This window comes from Harpia harpyja, chromosome W, assembly GCF_026419915.1.
Source record: "Harpia harpyja isolate bHarHar1 chromosome W, bHarHar1 primary haplotype, whole genome shotgun sequence".
Classification (NCBI taxonomy): Eukaryota; Metazoa; Chordata; class Aves; order Accipitriformes; family Accipitridae; genus Harpia; species Harpia harpyja.
This window is the reverse complement of record NC_068968.1, coordinates 35290169-35303600: the sequence shown is the minus strand read 5'-3', so window position 1 is coordinate 35303600 and position 13432 is coordinate 35290169. Positions and strand designations below refer to the sequence as shown.

At 42.6% G+C, this 13432-nt stretch overlaps 1 protein-coding gene across 2 annotated transcripts in view; it reads left to right on the top strand.

Moving 5' to 3' along the window:
• LOC128136236 (zinc finger and BTB domain-containing protein 5-like) overlaps positions 1-13432 on the top strand; it is a 450489-nt gene that overhangs the window by 27341 nt on the left and 409716 nt on the right. For both annotated transcript variants that reach the window (XM_052775478.1, XM_052775479.1), the window contains exon 2: positions 633-6630. In XM_052775478.1, coding sequence (XP_052631438.1) covers positions 633-2661 — 2029 coding nt within the window. In that variant the 3' untranslated portion in view covers positions 2662-6630. The remainder of the gene's footprint in view (positions 1-632; positions 6631-13432) is intronic.

The window sequence follows — 13432 nt, the reverse complement described above, 5'->3', positions numbered from 1 at the left end:
TGGCCAAGAGACTCGGAAGTTAATAACTGAAGGGAGATGGATGAACAGGTGATGAAATTCCATCTTGTTCTCCTAGGAAATCAAAACACTTCAATTTACTCTTTGCAGCTTTTATTTATAATCTATATAAATAAAAATTATTAGTTTCAGAAAATCATACTTTATTTCTTCCTATATAGTAGGGTTGCTTGCTCACCAGTAGTAAATGGTGATGTAAGTTAATAATTCAGACATTTACTAAGCACACCCTCTATTAATGGTTCTTTCAAGTTTATAATCAAAATATTAAGAGAAAAAATGCTGATCCTCTTATTCTTGAGAATAAATCATTCTGACATTTGAAAAACAATGTGTCCTAAAACTCTTTCAGGAGATATCAAAGCGAATTGTAAAACTAAAAACCATAACAACAAATATGTGGAACGAATCCTCCAGTAATTTCAGCGTTAGTGACTTCCCAAGGCAGAGGTAGTGTCTGAGTAGTTAATAGTCCTCAGGGAAATTAAGGTAAGTTTTTGGTCATCTGTCTCTTAGCCATCAACTTTTTTTTTTTTTTTAAACTGTTCTCACTGTAATCTAAGTCAGACTTCATCCATTTTTCGCATTATTGCTTCTTCTGCTTTATTTTATAGAATCATGGATTTTCCAGGACACTTCGAGCAAGTCTTTCAGCAGCTAAACTACCAGAGGCTTCATGACCAACTTTGTGACTGTGTCATTGTGGTGGGAAACAGACATTTCAAAGCCCATCGCTCTGTTCTGGCAGCATGTAGCACACACTTCCGTGCTCTCTTTACTGTAGCAGAGGGTGATCAAACTATGAACATGATTCAGCTGGACAGTGAAGTGGTGACAGCAGAAGCTTTTGCTGCCCTGATTGATATGATGTACACTTCTACACTAATGCTTGGGGAGAGCAATGTAATGGATGTCTTGCTGGCTGCTTCTCACTTACATTTGAACTCTGTTGTTAAAGCGTGTAAACACTACCTTACTACCAGGACGCTACCAATGTCTCCACCTAGTGGTAGAGTTCAGGAGCAAAATGCACGCATCCAAAGATCTTTCATGCTTCAGCAGCTTGGGCTGAGCATTGTGAGCTCTGCGTTAAATTCCACTCAGAGCACAGAGGAACAACTAAATACCATGAGCTCATCGATCAGAAGTAACATAGAACAACGTACTACCTTTCCTATCCGGCGTCTCCACAAGCGTAAACAGTCTTCTGATGATCGGGCCAGACAGCGAATCAGACCTACCGTAGATGAGTCCATTTCAGATGTTACTCCAGAGAGTGGGCAGTCAGTAGTTCATTCACAAGAAGACTTTTATTCACCAGATTCACTGAAGAATGTGGACAATTCTAAGGCTGATGCTGTTACTGATAAACAAGTGGATAATACTATTATGTTTGATCAGTCTTTTGGTGCTCAAGAAGATGCTCAAGTGCCCAGCCAGTCAGACAACAGTGGAGGAAACATTTCACAAATATCCATCTCATCTCAGGTTATACAAGTGGAAACCAGTTTTGATCAGGAAGCTACTTCTGAAAAAAACAACTTCCCGTGCAAAAATCTGGAGGCCAGTCTAAATGAAAAAGAACACACGGGGGTGGTGGTTAAATCTGAGCCTTTGAGTTCCCCAGAGCCTCAAGATGAAGTGAGCGATGTCACTTCTCAAGCAGAAGGCAGTGAGTCTGTTGAAGTGGAAGGAGGAGCGGTGAGCGCAGAGAAGATAGAACTGAGTCCTGAAAGCAGTGATCGTAGCTTTTCTGACCCACAGTCTAGTACTGATAGGGTGGGAGACATCCATATTATGGAAGTGTCAAATAACCTGGAACACAAGTCCACTTTCAGTATCTCAAATTTTCTGAATAAAAGCAGAGGTGGTAACTTTGGTGCAAGTCAAAATAGCAATGATAACATTCTGAATACAACAAGGGACTGCAGAATGGATGGTGATGCCTCTTACCTACTGAGTCCAGAGTCTGGGCCTGCTAGTAGTCATTCCTCTGTTACAGTTTGTCATGTAGAGAATCCATTCAGTGAGTCTGCAGACTCTCATTTTGTTAGACCAATGCAGGATGCAATGGCTCTTCCATGTGTACAGACTTCTGGGTACAGGGCTGCAGAACAATTTGGTATGGATTTTCCAAGGTCAGGCTTGGGCCTGCACTCTTCATCAAGGACAGTGATGGGATCTGTAAGAGGTGGAGCTAGTAGCTTTCCTGGCTATCGTCGCATAGCCCCCAAAATGCCTGTTGTGACCTCTGTCAGGAGCTCCCAGCTACAAGATAATGCTTCCAGTTCCCAGCTGTTAATCAATGGGACCACTTCTTTTGAAAATGGACATCCTTCACAACCTGGTCCACCGCAGTTGACAAGGGCATCTGCAGATGTTCTTTCAAAATGTAAGAAGGCCTTATCTGAACATAATGTCTTGGTTGTTGAAGGTGCTCGTAAATATGCCTGTAAGATCTGCTGCAAGACTTTTTTGACCCTAACAGACTGTAAGAAGCACATTCGTGTGCATACAGGAGAAAAGCCTTATGCTTGTTTAAAGTGTGGCAAACGGTTCAGCCAGTCCAGCCATCTATATAAACACTCCAAAACAACTTGTCTGAGGTGGCAGAGTGGCAATCTACCTAGCACTTTGCTTTAATCTCCCCCACTCCCTAGCCCCATGGGAATGCTAATACAAACTTTTAAGACTGGAGTATTTCAGGAACACTAATGTTCTTTCGTTCAAGGCTGAAGGTTAAGAAGCTGCCCTTGTAGATAACAATGCTTGCATGTGATTGTGCTGCATTCACAAAAGTCTTGGTTCTGTAAATTGGTGATAATGCCATATTTACCTCACAGGGGTGTTGTGAGACTTAAAAAACTGTTAGTGAACTGCTTTGAGATCTTCAGAAGGAGGCACTTTAGACAGGTTAAGCATTATTGTTAAATACATGCAGGTCTTGGGCTCACAGGGATGTAATCCCTAAAACCAAGTAGTTCCACCATAGGGCAGACAGGTGGGGGTTTAGTGAGAATGTAGTTAACTCCTAATTATGTTGGAGTAGCATGTTTCAAGAATGAAAAAATGAAGGGCAGATAGATAATTTTTTTTTGAGGAGAGGGATTTTGTAAAATTCTGAAAACATTTAAATAAATGACCCATAACATAAGTTGGCAAGTTGTGTATGAACAGTAATGCAAAGAGATCTTTACAGTAACTAATACAGTTTGCATATTCTTAAAAGAAAACCAACCTTGGATGCACCTGTCTGCCATAAAATGCTTTAAAATGTTAATTATGAAAATAGTTTTAGGGTTCTGAATGCAGTTTTGGCTGTTTTGCAGTAAGGGACAGTGTGTTATGAAGGTACTTAAAATAAGTCCACAACAAGTAACTTCTGGACTGTTAGATGTGTATATAAATACTTTGAATACAGCAAGATCTGGTTGTTTCACCATTTTTTTCCATGAAAACTTGTATTGAGTAATAAGTGAAATACTGTTTCTTGTTTGTGCTATTCTTAGCAATATTTTAACCAACTCGTATTTCATATGTTTAAATTTCATAGACATGGAAGCCTGAAATGAGCTTGTCTATATCTACTTTGCTTTTTTAAAATGAGAGATGATTTGTGGTGGCTCTTTTTACCGGGTAAGGTAGTTTCTTACTCCAGATGTAGATAGTCAATCTGATTCACATTATTGTGTAAGCATACTATCGTTTCCTTATTTTATCTTCAGGCTTTAATTTCTTCCTCCATATACTTACTGTCCTTCCTAACTATAGATTGTTCCTCAGATCAATGTCAGGAATGAGCCTCACTTGCCATATTTATGGATGTCTCTGTATAAAATGTAGCTATCAACACCAATCCTTCAGTTTAGAGTAGTATCATAAATGTACTTTTTCAAGTAAGTAAAAATCTAGCAAATTTTATTAAAAATATAGCATTATACACTTTGTAAAGCAGAAGTTCATCAATCTTTATTCTTCATATGAATCATATAGACTGTGTTTTAATTTCCTCTTCTTAGAAACCACTGTAACTAATAATGTTTGCAGGGGTTTTTTTGTTTTCTTTTTGTTACAGATGCCCATGAACTAACTACTGCCTTTCAATATATTAGGTTTCTAAATAAATTTTGGAGTACTTATACTGATAAATGTTACTCTGCTATGTGGGAGCTGGGTCAGTGCTTCAGCATGTCAGTTCTACCTAGAACAGACAGATATTTAACATTTTCTATATCTAAGTCACATAGCAGTTGCTGATTTTAATATAAAAATGTACTTGCGAACTTCCCCTCTTTGTTCTGTATAGCAAATATATCCTGTGTGATGTTATTGACCAATTTTGAGGAACTTTTGCTATATGATAGACAGGTTAGCCTTCTGAATGATCTTGGATTTATATTTAGGTAAACTGAAAAGAAAATCCTAATTCACAGTGCTGTAACTAATTTTAACTGGATCAACAATCCAAAGTATTGAAGCACCAAACCAAAATGTGCATTGTCGAACCAAAGGAAATATGGAACTCTCCCTACATGTGTCTTTATATGAAACAGTAGTTCGCTAATAAAGAAATACAGCTTCATCTCCTCTAACCACACTTCTCCATCTTGGAAAAACTGCCTAATGTCTGTCAATACTTTATTTGCAGCTTGAGCATCCAAGGTAAATAAGAATGTGGAACTATGGTGAATGGCATGATTAAATCCTTTAGTATGTTAAAATATCACTATAGGTTTTATTTAGTGGTCACATTTCTGGATCTTTATTTTTAAAGCATTAAAGAAATTTGTCATACTTACAGAAAGCAGTAGGAAAGAGCACATTTTGTTCGATAATCATATTGATATCAGGGTCTAATGACATTGAGCCTCAACAATAAGATACAGTATTTTCTACTTAATTATCTTGCTTGTGTGTTGCCTTATTAGTGACATCCTGCCTATTTTTTCCATCTTCCTTGCCTTTCTAGTGTTTCCCTTAAAATTAATTTTATCTGTATTTTCTATCTGCTTTCATATGCTACATTGCACCTGAAACCCTACCATGTTTAACTGTACTTTTTGACTAGCCAGAGGTTGTAAGGGAGGACTTAGTTTTAAAAAAAAAAATAATAATTTTTTTTTGCAAGTAGCAATTTTTAATTTTCGTCATTCATTGATTCTAGTGTTCCTGGAGGGGCATACTGAAAACCCAGGAACTTGTGTCTGACTGCTCTTGCTTTCTTGGTCTTTCACTATCATAGATTCACAGAACATTTGGGTTGGAAGGGACCTCAGGAGGTCTCTAGTCCAATATCCTGCTCAAAACAGGGTCAGCTATGAGGTCAGACCAGGTTGCTCAGGCTTTGTGCAGTCAGGGCTTGAAAAACCTCCAAGAACAGAACTCCCACAACCTCTCTTGGCCCCTGTTCCACTGCTTGACTGTCCTCATAGTGAAAAAGTTTTTCCTCATATCCAGTCTGAACATCTCTTGTTTCAACTTTATGCCTGTTGTTTCTCATCCTCCCACTATGCACCACTGTGAAGAGCCTGGCTCCATCTTCTTGTTGATCTCCTTGTATGTATTGGAAGGCTGCTACTAGGCCCCCCAAAGCCTTTTTGTCTCCAAGCTGAACAAGCCCATTTCTCTCAGCCTCTCCTTATGGGGCATTTGCTCTAGCTCCCTGCACGTCTTGGTGGCTGTACTGGGTCTGGCTGGGATGGAGTTAACTTTCTTCATAGCAGCCCATATGGTGGTGTGCTTTGCATTTGTGGCTGAAACAGTATTGATAACATGCCAATGTTTTGGCTATTGCTGAACAAGTGCTTGCAGGATGTTTGGCTGCTGGCCAGGGTCAACCTGCCCCAGTGGCCTTCCACTGAATTTGCTCCATTTTGTTGATCTCTTTCCTATATTGGGGGCCCAAAACTGGATGCAATATTCTAGATGTGGTCTAATGAGTGCCAAGTAAAGGGAGATGACCACTTCCCTGGATCTGTTGGCTATGTTCCTGTTAATACAGCCCAGGATGCTGTTAGCTGCCTTGGCATACTGCTGGCTCATGTTCAGCTTGCTTTCTACCACAGTCCCCAGCCCTTTACAACAGAGCTGCTTCCCAGCCAGTCTGTCCCCAGCCTGTATAGTTGCAAGGGATTTTTTTCCTTCATGGGGCCAGAGTTTGGCATTTGTCCTTGTTGAGTTTTATAAGGTTCTTCCTTTTGGCCCATTCCTCCAGCTTGTCTTGGCCTCTCTGAATGGCAGCCCTGCCCTAGCATATCAACTGATGCCCTAATTCGGTGTCATTTATAAACTTGATGAGAGTGCACTCACCTCCTCCAGGTCATTGAAGAAGATGCTAAACAGGAAAGTTCCCAGGATACACCCTTGCAGTACCTGACTTGTAACCAGCCTCCAGGTAAAGTAAGACCCATTAACCACTACCCTCTGAGCCCAACCATCCAACCAGTTTTTTACTCCTCTAGTTGTCTACCCATCCAGAGTCTATTTTCCCAACTTGGATACAAGAATATTGTGGGAGACAGTATTGAAAGCCTTGCTGGAGTTGAGCTAAATGACATCCAGTGCTCTCCCCTCATCCACAAATCCAGCCATTTTATCATAGAAGACAATCAGGTTGTCTTACAAGAGAGCACAGTGTATTCTGGCAGTGGTGCAGCAGAAAAGTAGGAAGTGCAGCTGTGAGAAGCAAAGATGGTGAGGTGGCTAGGGAAAAAGTTTGTTACTGGTGTAACATCCCATTTGCAGCATCTTAAAGTTTCTTAAATCACTGCAAGAAACAGATGGTTGGTGGGGGGGGAAGGACTCATTTTGCTTTTCAGTCCTCATCCATACTACATCCCTTTGGTTTGCATACAAAGAGATATTTCTGTTTGGGAGGTTGCAGCTGGACTGGACCCATTGGGGAGACTATTTCTGGTATCACAGTTAATGTTAATGTTGCTTAAACTACATTCCCTCACTTCCCTCTGGTGTGTGGTTGCATTGGATTAGGGTATTGAGCTTGCTGGAAAATACCCCAAGGAAAAAGTAGGGGGCAAGTTTATCCTATAGAAGGGATAACACAATGACACAGGGTCAGGAACCCATCAGCTGAGTGTGTGTGTGTGTGTGTGTGGAGTTGAGGGGCTGCTTCATCTAGTACTGCTGCCAAAAAATTACATACAGGACCATTAAAACCCTAATGTCGAGCAGAGCCTGTCCCACAATTAACCCCAGGGGTATTTGCTAAGTTGTGGCGCAAGTTCAGTAGTGGGGTTGGGAGTCATGCTGGGCCCACTCTTAACCTCACACAATGCTGATGAGGTTTGCACTTACTCAAAAGTGTTGGCTTAGAGCTATGGGTTGGAGGAAAGAGGTGAATGAGGGCCCTGACCAGCTGTTGGCTGTCAGGAGAGGGTGCTTGCTCCCACCCATCCCCACATACTGGACAGAAATCTAGACAGTTCACCTTGGGATGTAGCTTTGCAAACTCACTTTCAGGCACCTGCCTGCATTTTTAAAAAGCTTAACCCAATGCTGAAGGTGCCTAATCTGGGGCCACAGTCCCCTGGGTTAAGCTTAAAGTAACGTATTCTGATGCTGAGCCTCAATATCTCATGTACTGAGCCCATGGCAGCCATCTGTGTCAATGAGACCAACAGAGCTGCTCAGATGGCAGCTTGTGGGGATGGGGGGGAAGTGGAAGTGACCACATAAAAGACAGATTTATATTAATACAAATACTGAGCTCTTGTTGACTGAGCTCTTTATGCTCAGTGACTTTGGCATCAAACCTTGTTGAAAATTTAAGAAATGCTTTGTGTTTCTTGATAGTGAGGATGGATTTATCTGGTGTCAGACAAGCTGGAAGAATCACTTGTCACTCCTCTCCATATGCCTTCCTTCTGCCTTAGAAATCAATGTGTATTCTGTTTAATATGACATTGTATTGAGTATATGTGTGATGGTGGGTTAACCTTGGCTGGCTGCCAGGTGCCTACCAAGCTGCTCTCACGTTCTCCCTCCTGTTTTGGGTTTGTGTGGCAGGATTTTGGTAGCGGGGAGGGGGGCTGCAGGGGTGGCTCCTGTGAGAAGCTGCTAGAAGCTTCCCCGGCTGCAAGTCGGACTCGCCTCTGGCCGAAGCCGACCCAATCAGTGACAGTGGTAGCACCTCTGGGATAACATATCTAAGAAGGGGAACCTACACTGGGGAAGGAGATTGGAATGTGAGAAAAACACCTATGCAGATACAGAGGTCAGTGAGGAAGGAGGGGGAGGAGGTGCGCTGGAGGAGGTGATGCCCCTGCAGCCCGTGGTGAGATGGCAAGATGTCCCCCTGCAGCCCATGGAGGTGAATGGTTGTCACGTCTGTGGTGGGTTGACCCTGGCTGGATGCCAGGTGCCCACCAAAGCTGCTCTATCACTCCCCCTTCTCAGCTGGACGGGGGGAGAAAATATAACAAAAGGCTCGTGGGTCAAGATAAGGACAGTTTAATAAAGTGAAAGCAAAGGTCGCGCGCGAAAGCAAAGAAAAACAAATGATGTTATTCTCTACTTCCCATCAGCAGGCGATGTCTAGCCACTTCCTGGGAAGCAGGGCTTCAGTACCCATAGTGGTTGCTCCAGAAGACAAAAATGCCCCCCCTTTACTTAGCTTTTATATCTGAGCTGCCGTCATATGGTATGGAATATCTGTTTGGTTAGTTTAGGTCAGCTGTCCTGGTTATGTCCCCTCCCAAGATCTTGCCCTGCTCCAGCCTGCCATTGAGGGGGGGGCAAAAATGTTGGAGAGACAGCCTTGATGCTGTGCCAGCACTGCTCAGCAGTAGCCAAACCACTGGTGTGTTATCAACACCTTTCTAGCTACTGATGCAGAGCACAGCGCTATGAGGGCTGCTATGGGGAGTATTAACTCCATCTCAGTCAGACCCAATACAGCATCCCAAAGTTGGAGCAACTCAGGTTCGTGGATTTCCTTTGTCAGAATTAAGGTGAAATGACACCAGGGGAGTTCAAACAACAATCAACATTTATTATGATACCGAAAAGCTGGTTGAAGAAACTCTCTAAGACTCGTTTTGGAGTTTTAGAAAGCAGGCATTCTTTATTGCAGTGCTGGATGCACAGGGGATAGTTCCACCTAGCATGCATACCACAGCTTCAGCACAAACAGGTTATATAGAATACCTAATTGCATATTAATCAGATTAGTATACATATACATAAAAATGATTGCAACTGATTATCATAGTACTGCCTACATCTGATCATGCGCAATAAAGGATCCATTTGAGTCAAAGGGCTGCTTTTACGACCACCGACCCATTTGAAGTTCTTGTTGGCTGTCCTTGAAGTCTTTAGTCTTGTCCTTGTTCTTTGAACTTGAAGCTTAATGCAATTTCAATCACATGTGGTCAGTTTCAACATTGTTCTCATCTAGCATACAAGAACATCTAGTCATAAGAGCAAAGAACTGCAAAACTTATGGATAATTACTAGTTAATCACTTGACTACACTTTTGTAATTATCTCCCCAGCTACCCTTTGTCTTTTGTTTCAACCATTATGTTAATATATGATCATTTATCAAATCTCACTTATACAGTTATCTAGCAGCAAACCAGTTTTCATAGAAGGTACAAAATATTAAAACCATAAAAGTTTGAACAAACCACACAAAACGTATGGACATATGCTATCAGTTCCCCCCTTTCTGTTTGAGGCTACTAATTCTTTTAGTAGTCTCACTTGAATACAGATCATGTCACAGCTCGTTTAAGACAGCTAAAAGCGACACAGATTATAACAATGATGATAACAATCACAATTACATTTTGCAAAAGCCCAGCTAACCATCCAGTCAGAGAAAATCCAAAGTTTTGAAATATTTTGTTTAGCCAAAAACTTTCTATGTTTGATCTCAGTTCCCTACTACTTTGAGCTACATGTCTTATTCTGTCTATCTGATGGTTTAAATCATCTGTCACATTTGGTATGTGGATACAACATGAATCATTTGAAAATCCAACGTACCCACATACTCCATGTTCTTTTAGTAGTAGTAAGTCTAAAGCTAAGCGATTTTGCAATGCCATTTTACTAGTAGCCTATACATGTGCATTGAGTTCATTTAGCCCAGTTTGAGTAGCATTAGCTAATGTTTCTACTTGGAGTGAAAGATTGTGGAGAGTAATTTTATTTTGAAGAGTTGTTAACTGTGGTAAGAATATAGATTCCAATACCCATCCTATTTTGGTTCCAGTACTTGGTGATTGCCAGGAATCATCTTCTCGTTTTACCTGATTCCACCATCGAGGCCGCAAGGGAGAGTTCTTCCAGAGTGGGCATAAAGTTAGTAAGCCTAAAGTCCATTGTTTACTCTTGTCCTTCATGGGAAGTTGAGCAGAACACATTGTAGCAGGGAACCATCTGGAGACATGAGCCGAGTAACAACAGGACACTGATACGGTTAAAGTTGTTCTCCCCTTATTGCCCAAATAGCGTGCTTATATACCTTGTCAAGCTAAACATCAGCTGTCCACACGCCATAAGCTAAAATATAATTGGTTATACTAACTCTGTACACGCGCATAAACATAGGACACAATTGGTTATACTAACTAAAACATGCGAAACTTGTCTCAGTCTAATTGGTCAAGAAAAACTGCCGAATTGAGGTTCTTCGTGCCAAGTTCCCTTTATCGTGGAATGAGCACCTGTGTTCTTCTAATTGGTAACTTTCTTTTTTTGTCTTCTTGTTTATTCTGTTCAAGGCTTCTAAAGGCATCTGGAACGCTCTTGCGACTGTTAGCTAAATATGTGTCCACAACACCACGTACCATCACTACTCACCCAGACAGTTAATCCTAAACTTTCCACCTGTCCTTTAATACAGTCAATTCCAGGCCAAATTTTCCTTCCATTATTAAGAGGGGACCAAGTATCATTTAAAACATTACTATAATTTGTACAAGCACATCCCCATCTTAGAGCTTCAGCTACTGGATAAAGTCTTTGAACTTCTGGGTCAGAGGAATTACAAGTATAGACTTTCGTACAGTTCCATTTAGGATGTGTGATTTTCTCTGTCTAGTCCGATCTAAATTCCCATAGATAGTTTTGGCTCTGAGTGGATCTAACAAGGGCCCTGTAACTCCAGTAAATTCCAAACACCATTCTATATTTTGAATATGATCCCAAGTTCCTCTTTGCACTTGTCTCCATGGTTTTGGCAATTGGCAGCCCCAAGGGGTGTTTGTACAAGTGTAGTGGTTTCAGCCCAGCCGGTAACAAAGGACCACGCAGCTGCTCGCTCACTCCTCCCGCCCCCCTCCGGTGGGATAGGGAGGAGACGGAGGAGAGAAAAGAAAAAAACCCTGGAACCTCGAGGGTTGAGATAAGGGCAGTTTACTGGGACAACACAAAAAAAAGGTTACAACAACAACAACGGTACTAATGAAAGAATATACAAAAAGAGTGATGCACAGTGCAACTGCTCACCACCCGGAACCCGACGCTCCGCCACTTCCCCCACCGAAAGTCGAGAGGGCTCCCCCTGGCCCGCTCCCCATTTATATACTGAGCATGATGTCACATGGTATGGAATAGCTCCTTGGCTAGTTCAGGTCGGCTGCCCCGGCTATGCCCCCCCCACCTCCCAGGTTCCTGTAAAAATTAACTCTATCCCAGCTGAACCCAGGACATTATCCACCCCTTATTCTATACCATCTACATCATGCCCAGATCTTACATTTTCCAATCAACTACTACCACTTTCCTTGTCTTATATATATATATATGTATATGGACACCCCCCCCCCCCCACACACACACAAATAGTATTCCCTTAGTTGATGGGCTATCCCTCCAATGTGTCCATCAATTTTATTTAGTCCATGACTTTGGGGCTCCATCTGTTGTAACAGTCCTTCAGGATAAGAGAGATGGTGTGAGGTGTTAGGTTGTTGTATGCTGCCTCTGGAACTTGTGGCTGGTACATTTGGTGCAACCCACACCCTTGGCCTGCAGGTCGAAGAGGTTGATCTTGAGGAAATCGCTGGGTGCCAGTTCAAGTTCTATCACTGTTGTACTTGGCTCGGTTTCAAAGTCCATCCTTCAGTTATTTGGGTAATTCTTACAGTAATACCCTTGATATGGCATATAGACACTATAGATACAATGACATACATTGGCAGGTTATTTAGCAGTTAAATATCATACAGCCTAATTCACTGGCTATTCTCTCCCAAAATCAAATCTCCCTGAGGTACACATCTGAGACAAGGGGAGTCAAGAGAATCTCAGTAGACATAATAAGGGGGGATGAAGGATGATGTTTAGCGCTTACATTGTTGAAATTAGCTGAGGCAAAGACAGTCTTTGATAAGAAGAGCTAGTCCCAAGGACCAGCCAATGAGGCAGAGACAGTTCCTGATAAGAAGCAGGAGCTGGCCCCAAGAGCCAGCTAAGACTGGTCTTGCGGCTTGGGTGAATACCAAGAAATCACTGAGCCTGTGCAACAAAAAAGGTTACTAGCGGTGACGAAGAGGAGTCATCTATCTTCATCTCTGCGACCACCAGACGACCACCATAAAGAGGCACTGCGCAAGCGCAGTTGAGAGGAGACTATGGAAATGACCTCTCGGAGCTAATTTTAATATGAAGCAGGGATAGGTCATGCATATGTATAGGCGTATTGTGAATATGTAACACTTGACTGTATAAACTTGAGACAAACTGCTGAGTCGGGTGCGCACGACTTTGGTGGGACTACCCCCCGTGCTGCCCAGCGCTGAATGAACATACCTACTTTACAATCTCACTGATTGTGGAGTCTGTTTCTGCACGTCAGTTTGGCGAGCCAGCCAGGAGACTCTCTGCTCAGCTGCGGGACCGACTGCTCAGCTGCGGGACCAACTGGGGAGCGGACGCCCCTAGGCGCGCCCTGAGCACTTTCCTTGGAGGAGCCTCCGCTGCCAGCCACTCACCGCGGGAGCAGACAACCACCTCCTGAAGCCGCGGACCAAACGGTATGTTTACAAAGGTAGCCTGTAAAAGTACAGGCCGGGGCAGCTGGTAAATCGCGCAGAGACATCTGGCGTGCAGCGTAGTCCCCGTATGGGAGGAGGGTACCCTGGACGGTAAGGGGGTATTTGCTGACCGATAGAGCGGCCGCTAGCGATCTTGGGGGTAGATCAAGCAAATCCGGGGTGACTGCTGTATCCCGGTATCGGGAGCCAGGACGGACCTGTCGATGACTGGTATATAAGAGGCAGGAGAAGGGTAGGCGCACCCCCTTGCAATTGCGCTTGGTTTATTTTTGCAGCTGCTGGAATATTGTCAACTGGAGCGATGACTGTATGATGTGAATGTTTGGAAATTTATGTTAAAGATTTTGTGTGGGTGTGTGGAAATGCTATTTTGAAATTTATAGGTG